We start from the raw sequence: 14786 nt of genomic DNA, 5'->3' as shown, positions 1-14786 counted from the left end.
GAGAGAGACTTCTAGCACCCGCCCAGGATTTGGATAATTCTCCCGCCTTGGCTTTCCTCCCTTAGCCCTTTGGGTCTCCCAGTGCCAGGCTCACACACAGATGCCGGGCAGCGCTCGGAAAAGAGCACGTCGGGCATTTGCTGCCATCTAGTGAAGGAAGCGTGGCTCAGTCTGTGGCTAAAGCGAAGCAGAGCCTGTGCCCTCCCCGCGACAAGGAGCAGCAGGTCAGAGGCTCAGACCTGAGACCCGGGGCCGCTGGCAGGCACCAGCCCCTCCAGCCTGCCTGCAGCCCCGGCTTGCACAGGGTTTTCCTCTACGCCTCCACTGTCACGAGGTAGGTTCTCCGCCCCCAGGGCAGCCTCTTGCCAAGCCTGTCTTGGTCTGTAGACACCTCCAGTTTTTAGGGAGGTCCTGGGCCTTTTGAGAGGCCTGGTTTGTTCTCTGGACTGCATTTCACGCATTCAGCCAGAACTGAATGTAGGGCTCATCAGCTCACCCACTACGGCTCCCCCACCCAGGGGTCCATGTGTGGCTAAGAAGGTGCTCTCCCTGCCCAAGGTGGCCACTGCAGATATTTTAAGTGAGGCTTTCTTTTTTTTCCCCTAATGTTTACTTTTGAGAGAGAGAGAGTGCAAGCTGGGGAGGGGCACAGAGAGGTGGAGACACAGAATCCAAAGCAGGTTCCAGACTCTGAGCTGTCAGCAGAGAGCCTGACGCGGGGCTCGAACTCACAAACCACGAGATCATGACCTGAGCCGAAGTCGGACGCCCAACCGACTAAACCCCCCAGGCGCCCCATTAAGGGAGGCTTTCTTACTGGTTCCAGCCAGTGGTGTGCTGGGGCCAGCTCGTGAGAACTGCTCGGGCATCTCTTTCCCGCTCCACATTCAGTAATATCATGTCGGTAGCCTGAAATCAGGCCTGATGGGAGAGTTCACCACAGAAATCAGTACATGTTACAAATCGTGGCCCTTTTTTTTTTTTCCTGAAGAGCCAGTTGCTATACATTTATCAGCAGATGACTGGCTTCCATCGAAATTCGAAGCAAAGCACCACTTTTAAATGACTCCTTAGACAACCGCCAAACAAGATGTTTTTTCAGTGTGCCATCTGAATGAAAGGCCAACTAAAAGTCTCATTTGTTTATTTATTTTTTCGAAATGTATATAACGGAGATTGCAGCTGGTGAAAGATAGGGTGGGAACTGAGAAGTCGAGATCATGCCTTAGGTTCAAAACAAAACCAAAATACTAATGGCTGGTAAAAAAGTATCTGCAATAGGTTATTTATTTATTGGCAGGTTTTGAATTTTTACTCAGCATGCAAAGGAGTTATATGGGATAAGCCACATACTTGCATTGGGGAAAACACGGAACAAAGGTATTGAACAATGTGCTTAGAAACAATATGGAAAAACACCATCTACAGTTTTAATGTGGTTTTTGTTTTGTTTATTCTTTTGTTTCTCCATGATTTGAACTGTGTTTCAATCCTAACATTGGTGTGTCCTCTACAGCCCTTCTAGTGTCTTCCTGGCTAAGATACTGCCAGTGGTTCATAGGCAGCCTTATCGTCTATCTCTGTAAGAACCGTTTGAAATAAACATTGACGTATCACTTCTTTTAGGCAGAAAAAGAAATGGGATGGCTATTTTGGGGAGTCAGTTGCTCGTTCACACACCGAGCTGTGGACCCCTGGAGCTGAGAGGCCGGAGGCAAGGTGGTGAGGCTGTGAGGTAAGGGTGGAGGTAGGGGCTCAGTCGTAGTGGACCTTGCCCTCGGCCACCCCGGAGCTGGAGAGGTCTCCATTGCAGAGTGTCTGGAGTGGTGAACGAGGCCCGTCTTCTAAGGCACACATGGACATCTTCAGCTTGTATTTTCGAAAGGCCTTTTGAATAACAGCAGCACATCTTTCCTCTTCCTTCCTCTTGGTGGTGGTGACTATGGGTTCATACAACTTCTTGGAAGGGTTGGCCTCCATGAACTTCTCCTCCATCATTGCTTTCATGCTGTCCAGGCCGCTGGAGTCACCAAGTACCCTGGTGGTGAACGCGAAGAGAATATCCAGGCAGTGGAGGCGATCTCCACTCACCATGGGCAAGTCCATCATTAGGAACTGAAATCTGTTTGGCTTTGCCACCCGTAAAGGCTCAGGAAGGGCATCGGCAAAGTCAGAAAGGGCAGGATACTTGATAAACTGTGTTGCTTCTGGGTCAAACTTTTCCCAGACTTCATAGAATATTTCAAAGTCATCTTCACCCAAAGGGTCCTCGCTTTCTTCAGTGGCAGTATTGAAGTTCTCTAAGATCACAGCAATGTACATGTTGACAACAATGAGGAAGGAAATGATGATGTAACTAACAAAGTAGGCTATGGCTATGGCAGGGAGGTGACGGCTGTCTAAGTTGGGGTTGCATGAATCGTTTGATTGCAGCATGGGCCTGAGGAGGGCATCCCAGCCTGCCGAGGTGGTGATCTGGAAGAGACAGAGTATGCTGCCAACAAAAGTCTTGAAGTTGAATATGTCATCAATTCCAAACCCTTCCTTCACTTTGCAAAAGCAGTTCATACCAAAAATGGCATAGATAAACATAACCAGAAAAAGCAGAAGACCGATGTTGAATAGAGAGGGAAGGGACATCATCAGAGCAAAAAGGAGGGTTCTAATTCCTCGTGCTGCCCGAACAAGTCTCAGGATCCGACCAATCCGAGCCAAGCGCACAACTCTGAAGAGCGTTGGAGGGAAGGGAATGTGCTGCTGGTTCTCCAAGGCAGAAACCATGGCACCTTAGGAGAAGGAGATAGGTCGATTAATTTCCAGCAGGCACACTGCTTTCAGATCCAGCTTGTCGCTCCTGCCTTGGAATCTTAGCGTGACCGACTTTTCTCGGTACTTTGCAATTTACGCACCGCACACTTACCAATATCAGGGCAATATCTACCTGTGCCTTAACTTGGAAAATAGTTTCCAAGCACCGTACAACTTTAAGATGGGACTTTGGATGGAATAGGAGATGATCTAAAATATTGAAGGCACCCAAGGAATGGAAAGAGAATGCAGTTTATAAAAGGCTATTTTGTGAGTTATCTCATACACTCGAAGTACATTTTCTGTGCCGGGTATTGAAAGTCATTCACGGGATAAATAGTTTTCCATATTTGTTGGAAATGGAAGTGGAAAACAGATGGAAAACAGATAAACTAAGGATGGAGTCCTTCAGATTAGAGCGCAGGGAGAAATGTCTGTTACCGAAGGTTGGCTTGAACCTGAGCTGTCATCAGAAACTGTGGAAACCCTAACCCCAAAACTCCTTAAAAAGGCCAGTTCCTATTTGTGTAGGGGAATGTGAGCACAGCCTGCTACAGGTGATGACAGGGCTGGAGGGAGAAGGTGTTGGGAGGCTCAAATCTGGGCGGAAGCTGCCATGGGCGTCTCATATTTGTCAATATGCTCATCCCAAGGAAGGACTCCTGGGGTCTGCTCAAAAAGCTTGAGGGACTGGAGATACTTTCCGTATTGCTGTAGACACCCCCCAAAAGAGCATCTCGAGCAGAGGTTTCCGCAAACAGCTGAATATTTGCCCTAAAATGTCATCCTGTTCTCTCATCGCCTGCTCTGCAAGGAAATGATACAGGATTTGAAACAGCTCACATTTTGGCCTAAATATTATAGAACGGCTGGAACCTGCTTACCCTGTGTAGATATGGCCTTGGTCTTGCTCTGGGGGGTCCTCTGAGGTCATTAGGGGTGGTGGGCAGCCCGAATTGTCTGCTATCGCCTAATGACTAAAGAGAAGTGGTGGATAATCTACTTCACCAACTGCCCTGTTGTGCCAATGAAGTTAAATTCACATGTTAATTTTGCAGCCAACGCTGGTAGATGTGGAATTTATTAAGTTCCAATTTAGCAACAACTGGAGGAGGTCCACCCTTTAAGGCCACCTCCTCCACGAATATTTCTCTGACTAATCGAGCCAACAGTAATCCGTCCTTTATCTGAGCTCAATTCCGTGTACCATGAGATTTGGTGTGCAGCTCATTTCTCGGTTTCTGACTCTTTAAGGTGAGTAAGTCTCAATACGTCACCTGCCTCGTTAACTCCTAGAGAGATTCACTTTGACTCGCACTCATTTTGTATTTATCTAAAAGCTTAGGAAAGAGCTTGAGAAAGCATAGAAGCTTAGTGTTGGGTGGGATATCTATCTACTGGCAAAGGCAGATAAAATGCTGCCCACATCGGCGAGTGGGATTTGGCTCAGCGCACGCATTTTCTCATCCACTGGAGCAAAATGCGATACAGTGCTCTGCTGGGGTCTGTTCAAATTGCCTAGCGGTTGTTCCAAGGACAGAAGTAAGAGATATTCCCACAAACTACACAATGGCTGGCACTGCCTGGAAGGAGCTCAGTAAGGGGTGGGATAAATGAGCTGCTCTCTACATATTGGAGGACGGGCTCTTCAAGTTCTCCGAGGGCTGTGCCAGACCCATCCTTACCACAGTTTTCTGGGTTTGCTGTTGCTGTCAGTTTCACCGGGACTTGGGATTGGAATTGATTGACGAAGATAAGCGATCCATTTCACTGTAGGCGTGTGGAAGGATCTATTGCTAAACTTTATCTACATAAGTTTCATGGCTTAGAAGCCAGAACAGACTATCATCTGTACCGTTTTCTCGTTCTTGGAAACATCGGCATTGCTGCCGTAGTGATAGGAACCAAAATATTTTGATCTCGCATATCTGTTTAACGCATCCTTTCTGAAGGAGCACAAAAGCTCCCACTTGTGAAATCAGTTTTCATTATCTTCATTGCTTTTTGAACTACGAGAATGGCCTCTGGGTGGTTGCACACAATTATAAAGAGTCAAATTATCGGTTTAGTTAAAAGCAAACTGCAAAAACCCAGAGTGTTAACTCTCACGGTTTAGCCATGAAGAATTTAATTTCAAAGTTGATGTGTGTGTGTATGTATGTGTGTTATAAAAGGTATACAGCAACAGCTCTTTTTTTTTCTGTATTCTTCTTCCATAAATCTTATAGGTAATCCTGCTTATGTTAAGAAAAATATACTGATTATAGAGTAAGGCTGGTTGGTGAATGGGGTCCAAGCAGTAGAGACCAGCATCGTTCATGCTGTGGTTTAGGTTAACGTGGGATTCAGAATAAAGAGAAAGCTCTGCTTATCTTTAGGACACACTCTTGGAAGCCCAATTTGGAAGCCATGGAGGCCCTGTATAGGAGGTGAGAGAGGGCCTAGGAATGTCCCAGGGGTACAGTAATTGTGATCTGATATCCACATGGATTTTGAACTAAGGAAAACCGTGGGAACTAAGTGCCAAATCCTTCGAACTAAAAGATGCTGACGAGAGCTTATAGTTGCACAGGAAAGGTAGAGCTTTGGCTCAACTATGTGACTGTACCAGGTACCCCCACAGACACTTTAAGGTCATCTTAACTTTGTCTCTCTCCACTGAATAAATGGATCCGCACATTTATTGGACTCTCTATTTCACTCATGTAAACAGTCAAGAGAATGAAAATTGCTCCGTATCTCCTAGCAACTTCCCAGGAGAGAATGGCATCAGTACACCTATTTTTTCAGAATCCACGTTAAGCCTAATTTGTTGCGTTGCGGATAGTCTGGACACGCTACCAAATGATAGGATTTACTTCTAGCTCTCAGATGAAGGCCCCTCTGGCTTCTGATTTTACTTACTAACAATAGAGAGAACCACGATCACACAGTCGAATAAGTTCCAGCCATTGGTGAAGTAGTATTGCCTCAAAGCAAAGATTTTGATGAGACACTCAATTGTAAAGATGACCACAAAGGCCAGGTTGAGATCCTCAAGGATGGCTTTTGTGTCTTCGGGATGGTTATTTGATTCAGCCATCATGATAACCATGTTGAGGAAAATGAGGATGATGATGATGACGTCAAAGACCTGGTTTGTGACCAGGTCGAACGCGAGACCCTGGCATTTATTCTGAGAGGGGGAAAAGAAAATAAATCTTAGATCATTTTGCATTGTAAGAACGAAGTCACGTACATAAGGAAGACACACACGACAGAATTTGTCCTCCCTTACAATTAAAGCAGTTTCTTGAAAAATGAACACCCTTTTTAAACAAGAAATTCTTGCGTATACATGTTCATTTAAATTTAATTACATGACTGCTTTTAAGCTGTAGGCTTACAGCTTTAATTCCATTTTAAAACACAAAAAATTAAAAATTCTTAGTAACAGCATAACTTTGATATGATGGATGTTTTGCTGAAATAGAACAGCTCATGTTGGATTTAATGACAAAAAGATGACCTTTGGTCTCTATACCTCATCTGTTTCTTTACTCTGACTTCAATAACACCTGCTCACATAAGTATGCTGGACAAAATGGAATTCACATCCCCAAGGCTCCGTTCATTAATTCAGAATAGTCAGACCTTGTACTTAACCCAAACCCTATATGCGAGCAGTTCTTGAATGCCAATTTTCCACATGTGGCTCACTTGAAAATAAGGCTACGTAAATGGTATTGTGAGGCAATGATTACTAAAAACAGAAATGGAAAAATGATTTCATTTTATTACTGATGGTGAACTTGCACAGTTGGCTGGTACACAGATGGCCATCCGATGCACAGTTGCTCTGGTACAGGTTCTATCTAGCTCAAGTTTGCACACCTAACCCACCACACGCAGTGATATGACTCAACTATTCCACTATATTTTCCGTAATCTAACGGCTGTGAAGCACTACTTTGCTCTTAGTGGAAAGCTATTCTTAAACACAAACTCAGACACTAATTATGCTTGACTATAAATTGATTGTTTTATAATATATGTATATGTTAAGGTATTTTATGTTATCATCCAATCAAAATATACACACGCCAGTCTACTTGGAAAACTCCTAAACCCCTAAGAATCATCGTTAGAACCCTAGCATCCGTTACGGTAATCAGGCAAAAGATGATGGTGGCTTGTGGTGGTAATAGTGGAGAGAGATATAAGCATTTAGGTCGAAGAGCTAAGAGGGAAGTAAATGCAGAAGGAGTGTTTTCATGGCGGTGGCTGTGGGAAAATGATAAGCTGAGGCTATCATCTCAGGCTGGTGGAACCGGTCGGCCAGCCACAGAGCAGACAATGCGGAATTTCGGAGGGAGATGATAAGATCTGTCCTGAGAACACTGAGTTTGAGGCACCAGTGAGGCATCCGAGGGCCCTGGGCAGGTAACGGTATGGGTACGGAGCTCAGGTGCAGAGCTGGAACGCAGATGTGGAGTTCAAGGGCACCAGTGCCGACATGACTTAAAACCATGAGAGTGAACGGTATCAGTCAGGAAGGGCGAGAGCAATGAGAAGAGGGGTTAGGGACAGCACTGGAGGGATACTACACGTAAGTTGGTGTCTTCCAAATTTTGTCCCCGAATCATTAAAGGAGTCTGGAGGAGAAACTTGAAAGTCAATTGCATTTGCTATGGGAGAATGCATCTGGGAAGTCAGAAAGGAACTGGAGAAAAGGTACTTTAAAGGGCGCTGTCCGGGGAAGCCCAGTGAGTGGCAAGAATTAAGAGTGAGGGAGGGTAAGCCTAGGCCTAAGAGTTCAACTCTGACAAACAGAGGAGATCAAGAATACAAGGTAGCTAAGTTGGCAGATATAAAAAAGCATTTGCATGTACAAAAAAGCATTAGAATGTACAGTGAATCCTGCACCTCGGTATCATTTTTAAACCGGTAATGGAGCCCCCCTCTCCCCGCCCCCCCCCCCCGCCACTGTGTGGATGGTTCAGGAAGAATCAGAAATGACTCCAGATCCCTTCCTCTACTGTTAAAAAGAAAATGCATCACTGCTCAGGTAAAAACAGTTAGAGTTTCCCCCCATGCAATTGTTATTCATCTGTTCCAAAGATAATATTTAGATTTTAGAGATTAAAAAAAGTCAGTAGGAGGGGCGCCTGGGTGGCTCAGTCGGTTGAGGGCCAGACTTCAGCACGGGTCATGATTTCACAGTTTGTGGGTTCGAGCCCCACGTCGGGCTCTGTGCTGACAGCTCGGAGCCTGGAGCCTGCTTCGGATTCTGTGTCTCCCCCGCTCTCTGCCCCTCCCCCACTTGTGCTCTGTCTGTCTCTCTCGCTCTCAAAAATAAATAAGCATTAAAAAAAATTTTTTTTAATGTCAGTAGGGAGGTCAAGTTGCAAGTTAAGTGCTAACAGCTGATGTAAAGTCTTAAATTCAGGGACATCGGGGAGTATGTATTTACCTCTTGCAAGACTGCTGTCTGGAACATAGAAGTTAACGTAAACGTGATGCGTTAACTGGGGAAATGATACTCGGTTGTTGGAATCGCTCGGTGTGAAGCTATGACTGGTAAGCTGCAGCTACACAGGGGGTTACGGGGTGACACCTACCCGCAGACAATCCATGGGACACAAACGCCATAAGACATGGTTCAAGCACGGAGGTGGCAGCTTCCCTGGGGTAAAGTAGCTCGTGCCCACCGGAAGCTCAGCGCTTGCAGCCTAGCATGCCCAGGGCAGCAGAAAGGCCTAGAAGCTGCATCTGTGCCCTTGCAACATCTGTCTGGCTGTGTGCTGCCTTGCTTGCTTCATACCCTTTACGAGGTCGACGGGTAAATACGTGGGAACATATTGTGTCTCTTGAGTCTTCCAGTTAATTTCAAACCTAGGACCAACCAGTCCCGAATCAGCGGTTGCACAACACCCACGGGCGAATAAAAATTCTCTCTGTCTTTTTTGTTGGCTCGAGGTCAAATGACAACCTCCTCAAATATAGTTATATCATTAACCTCCCGGTGAAAAATTCTTCCTGGTATAAATTCTAAACCCTTTGCCCGAACACTCACAGGTATTTTTAGCGCAACGCAAATATTTAATCCTAGTGGGGTGGACTCTGTGTGGGCCCTCGAACATAACCTCTCACTCAGCCAATGGTTACGGACAATACACGCTGTGCCACGCTCAATTCTGCGTCACGGGAATAGCAGTAAACGAAACATACCTTTGATAATTTGGGGTCTCGTGTTCGAGTGAAAGTCTCTATGTCGTCTACATGCTGCAGATATCAAGCCCCTCTTCCATATTGCCTTCCTGAACTTTTCAGCCCCCTCCCTACCTTGAAACTCACTTGTCAGAGCTGCTAACTATGGCTAGCCATCCCTTTTTAATCTGGTGTGCCCCAATTCCAGAGCCTCAATCAAGCTGCAAGCCTGAGACAGCCCCAGACTACCTGAGAAAGCACGACTCACAGAGAGCAGGGGTCAGATCTGGCCCGCAGTTGGTTTTTGTGTCGCCTGGGAGCTCAGAATGGGTGTCACATTTTTTTTAATGTTTGGGGGAAAACTCACGAGAAAAATAAAATGTCAGCATGTGAAAATTAAAGAAATCCAAGTTTCAGTGTCTATAAATCAAGTTGCCCTAGAACACAGCCATGCTTTATGACCATTAGTTCAATACTGTCTACGGCTGCCTTTGTGCTAATGCCAGAGTGGAGACCACGCGGCCCGCAAAGGCTGAAATATTTACTATCTGACCCTTTGCGGAAAAAGGTGTGTCAACTCCCGACACAGAAACTTCGTGGTAAATGCTGGTGAGGCGGAAGCCGGTAGGCATGGCCTAGACTTCACACCAGAAAAGACCGGTCAAGGATAGTATAAATACATTTTAAACTGGTCAAGATTTAGTCAAAACTACAGGAAGAAATCACCTCACACTTGTCACGGTGGGCGGAATTAACAACGTAAGAAACAACAGGTGTTGGTAAGGACGTGGAGAAAAAGGAACCCTCTTGCCCTGTTGGTGTGAATGCAAACCGGGGCAGCCATTGTGGAAAACACTATGGAGTTCCTCAAACACTTAAAAGCAGAACTACCTTAAGGTCCCACAATCGCACTCCTAGATATTTGCCCAAAGAACATAAAAATACTAATTTGGGGGGATACATCCACCCTGATATTTATAACAGCCTATCTACAATAGCCAAATTATGGGAACAGTCCCAAGTGCCCATCAACTAACGAATGGGCAAAGATGGATATGCACAATGGAATATCACTCAGCCATAAAAAGAATGAAATTTTGCTACTTGCAACAACATGGAGGGAGCTAGGGCCAAGTGAAATAAGTCAGTCAGAGAAAGACAAACACCATAGGATCACACTTGCGTGGGGAATTTAAGAAACAAAACCAACGAGCAAAGAGAGGAAAAAGAAAGAGAGAGAGAGAGAGAGAGAGAAAAACCAAGAAACAAACTCTTAACTGCAGAGAACACACTGAGGATTACCAGGGGGAGCTGTGTAGGGGGAGGGGGGAAATATAAGTGATGAAGATTAAGGAGTGCACTTGTCGCGGGGCGCCTGGGTGGCTCAGTCAGTTAAGCGTCCACCTCTTGATTTCGGCTCAGGTCACCGTCTCACGGTTCGTGAGTTTGAGCCCCGCGTTGGGTTCTGCAATGATAGTGTGGAGCCTGCTTGGGATTCTCTCTCTCCCCCTCTCTCTCTCTGCCCCTCCCCCACTTGTGTTCTCTCTCTCTCTCTCTCTCTCTCTCAAGAAATAAACGTACAAAAAAAAAAAGGGGGGAGTGCACTTGTCGCGATCATCACCAAGTGATGTAGGGAAGCGTTGAATCACTATACTCTACACCTGAAACTAATATAACACTGTGCGTTAACTACACTGGAATTTAAAATTAAAAAAGAAAAAAAGATTTAAACTGTTAAGTTCACATCATTGCAATGAGCATATACTAAACACCTATTGTGCGCTTACCAAAAAGCAAAGGAAAGGTTTTTTGCCCAAGTTCTTATTATTGAATTTGAATGTCTCATTTCCTTAAAGACACTAGTGTATCTGGGTTTTTATGGAGTTCTTAGATAATGTGTGTAAACTTAGAAAATAAAGGAGAATGGCACAGTAGACATCTGAGCTCAAGACTACTTAATAGATCTATGTGTTTAGAACAAATCAATTGCTCTCACCAGAGGCCTCGGAATGGGCTTTTGAGGTTTTTTGGATCCTAATTTTTTCATTGCATTATAGTATTTCTTCTGTTCTTCTGTCATAAAAATATCTTCACCACCTAAGTATATGGAGAAGATGAGAGCTAATTATCATTAACAGTATTTTTTTTTTTTTGGAAACAAGTTCTAAATTTTCAGAAACAGTTTCAAAGTTCTACATTCTATCCTAAAATTCCAGTGGGAAGCAAAAGAGGCGGGACTCTAGGGGAAGGCTGAAAGGTAACAGGGTTTAAATTAAGGAACGAGGAAATAATGTTACTTTTATCAGCTATATTTTACTTTTTAGAATGTGAACAAAGATTACTTACTCTTTGCAAACAGCCATGGAATCTTTACAAGAACTGAATATATTTCAGGTTTCATAAATCAAACACAGGGCAACAAAAATCTAGTAACAAACATTTAAACAAAAACTCTCACGAAGTGGCAATTAAAATTCTCCCGAATAAGTGTATAAATGCATCCATTAATAGGATTTCATAAGATTTGTTCCGACCAATTCTCAGAAAACAATAACAACTAGAGAGCTTTAAATGTCACTATTGAGCAAGAAAGAATAGAAATATGAACAAGAATTTCTGCTTCTGGAAAATTTGGGAGGGAGTAAAATATCTAGAAATGCTGGGTAAATCAGAACAAATTCTTTTAAAACGTACAGCTAAACTGGCACAAAAGACAGGAAAATCTCCAGGGTCTGAAAATCAATAGTGATCAAAAAAGACAGAGAGTAGGAAACTAGCTTGAAGCCATTGTGGGCCAAGAGCATTTGCTAATCTCTGTAAAAACTAGAATCTTAGGCCTTAATAAGTATAAGGGAGTCATGAGGGAAAAAAAGCAGTGGGCTTATGCCAAGATGCCTCCATGAATCTGGGACTCTCCAAGTGCTACCAATGAAAGGGTGAAGAAGAAATCAGAATCTGTCTGTTGGTGGAGGAAGATAAGTAGGAAACTTAGTTCGGACTCTGGGTAAAAATCCAGTCTTCCCTGATAATTTGTGAATCCAGGCCTGCCTTGATGACAGTGTGGGATTTGAATTTTCACCACTACCAGTGTGGACCAAAAATATACAGCCTTATGGCAGTGTTTTCAACAATGGTGCTGGGGAAACTGGATATCCCCAATTTTCCCAGCACTAAGAATAAAGGTAAATCCTTACTTAACACCACACACACACACAAAAAAAAAAATACTCAAAAAAGATAAAAGACATAAAGGTAAGATCTAAAACAATAAAACTCTTAGAAGAAAACATAGGACAAAAACTTCACAACGTTAGATTTGGCAATGATTTCTTGCATGTGATGTGAAAGGCACAGAGAACAAAATTAAAAAGAGACAAATTGGACTTCATGAAAGTTTTTAAATTTTGTACATTAAAAGACATTATCAGTGGAGCCAAAAGGCAACTCACAGAATGGGGGGAAATATATATATATATATATATATATATATATATATATTTTATATATGTATATATCATATACATATTTTTCTATGATTTTATTTTTAAGTAATATTTATACCCAACATGGGGCTCAAACTCAAACCCGAGACCAAGAGTCGCATGCTTCACTGACTCAGCCAGCCAGGTGCCCCTTATATATCAGAAATCATGTATCTGATAAGGGATTAATCAGAATATATGGAAAACTCCTAAAACTTAAAAACAAAAAAACCAAACAGCCAATGTCAGAGAAATTACTATCCGTGTTCTCTTCTAGAATTTTATGGTTTTAAGTCTCACATTTAGGTTTTTGATCCATTTTGAGTTTATTTTGGGGTATGGTGTTAGAAAGTGGTTCAGTTTCATTCTTTTACGCGTAGCTGTCCTGTTTTCCCAACGCCACTTATTGAAGAGACTGTTTTTCACCCATTGTATATTCTTGCCTCCTTTGTCACAGATTAATTCACCAGATAAGCATGTATTTATTTCTGGGCTCTCTATCCTGTTCCATTGGTCTGTGTGTCTATTTGTGCCCCAGTACCATGCTGCTTTGATTACTACAGCTTTGTAGCATATCTTAAAATCTGAAATTGCAATACTTCCAGCTTTGTTCTTCTTTCTCAAGATTGCTTCGACTCTTCAGGGTCTTTTGTGGTTCCACACAAGGTTTCGTGTTATTTGTTCTTGTTCTGTGAAAAATGCTGTTGGTATTTTGATGGGGATTGCATTGAATCCATAGATTGCTTTGGGTAGTATGGACATTTTAACAATATTAATTCTTCCAGTCCATGAGCATGGAATATCTTTCCATTTGTATCATCTTCGATTTCTTTCATCAATGTTTGTAGGTTTCAGAGTATAGGTCTTTCACCTCTGTGATTAAATTTATTCCTAGGCATTTTATTCTTTTAAGTGTAATTGTAAATGGAGTTGTTTCCTTAGTTTCTCTTTCTGCTACTTCATTATTAGTGTATTAAAATGCTACCAATTGGTGGGTATTAATTTCGTGTCCTGCACATTTACTGAACTTATCTATTACTTCTGGTAGTTTTTTGGTAGAGTCTTTAGGATTTTGTTTGTATCGTTTCATGTCATCTACAAATAGTGGCAATTTAACTTCTTTAACAATATGGATGACTCATTCCTTTTCTCTTGTCTCACTCTCTTGTCTCCAGCCATGGCTGGAACTTCCAGTATTATGTTGAATAAAAGTGCCAAGAGTGAACATCTTTGTCTTCTTCCTGATCTTAGAGGAAAAGCTCTCAGTTTCCCCTCCACTGAGTATGATGTTAGCTGTGGGCTTTTCGTATATGGCCTTTAATATGTTGAGGTATTTCCTTCTAAATCCCCTTTGTTAAGAGTTTTTATCATGAATGAGTGTAATATTTTTGTCAATATTTTTCTAGATGTCTCCTGAGGCAAGGAGAAAAAAAAAGCAAAGATAAATTATCAGGAGTACATCAAAATAAAAACTTTTGAACGGTGAAGAAAACCATCAACAAAACAAAAAGGCAACCTACTAAATGGGAGAAGACCTTTGCAAATGATTTATCCAGTAAGGGTAAATATCCAAAATATATAAAGAGCTTATACAACTCAACAACCCAATTAAAAAATGGACAGGGGACCTGAATAGACACTTTTCCAAAGAGGACATACAGATGGCCAACAGACACATGAAAAAGGGCTCAACATCACTGTTGGGATCTTGATGCAAATCAAAATCACAGTGAGATATCACCTCACACCTGTCAGAATGACTAAAATAAAAAGGATAAGAAAGAACGAGCGTTGACAAGAATGTGGAGAAAAAGGAGCCCTCACGCACGTTGGTAGGAATGCAAAATGGTGCAGCCACTGTGGAAAACAGTACGGAGGTTCCCCAAAACATTAAAAATAGAAATAGCATATGATCCAATAATTCTACTCCTGGGTATTTACCAAGGGAAAATAAAAACGCTAACTTAAAAAGATGCACACACCTCTATGTTTATTGTAGCATTATTTATAATAGCCAAGACATGGAAGAAACCTAAGCATCTATTGATAGACGAATGGATAAGGAAGATGTACTACAGGGGCGGGTGCCTGGGTGGCTCAGTCGGTTAAGCATCTGAATCTGGCTCAGGTCATGATCTCACGGTTCATGAATCCGAGCCCCACATCGGGCTCTCTGCTGTCAGTGCAGAACCCGCTTTGGATCCTCTGTCTCCCTCTCTCCCTCTCTGCCCATGCTGGGCGCTCTCTCTCTCTCTCTCTTCCTCTCTCCCTCAAAAATAAATAGACATTAAAAAAAAGGGAAGATGT

The 14786-nt window shown here is 43.0% G+C and overlaps 1 protein-coding gene across 1 annotated transcript in view; it reads right to left on the bottom strand.

Moving 5' to 3' along the window:
• Window positions 1-1172: 1172 nt before the first annotated feature.
• Window positions 1173-14786, bottom strand: part of SCN11A (sodium voltage-gated channel alpha subunit 11) — an 85501-nt gene continuing 71887 nt past the window's right edge. Inside the window, exons 24-26 of the mRNA XM_053903973.1 lie at window positions 10994-11094; window positions 5713-5983; window positions 1173-2786 (exon numbers count right to left, since the gene is read on the bottom strand). Coding sequence (XP_053759948.1) covers window positions 1756-2786; window positions 5713-5983; window positions 10994-11094 — 1403 coding nt within the window. The 3' untranslated portion in view covers window positions 1173-1755. The remainder of the gene's footprint in view (window positions 2787-5712; window positions 5984-10993; window positions 11095-14786) is intronic.

Source organism: Panthera pardus, unplaced genomic scaffold (genome assembly GCF_024362965.1).
Source record: "Panthera pardus isolate Hobbes unplaced genomic scaffold, ASM2436296v1 HiC_scaffold_16, whole genome shotgun sequence".
In the NCBI taxonomy this organism is placed as follows: Eukaryota; Metazoa; Chordata; class Mammalia; order Carnivora; family Felidae; genus Panthera; species Panthera pardus.
This window is presented reverse-complemented; position numbering and strand designations above follow the sequence as displayed.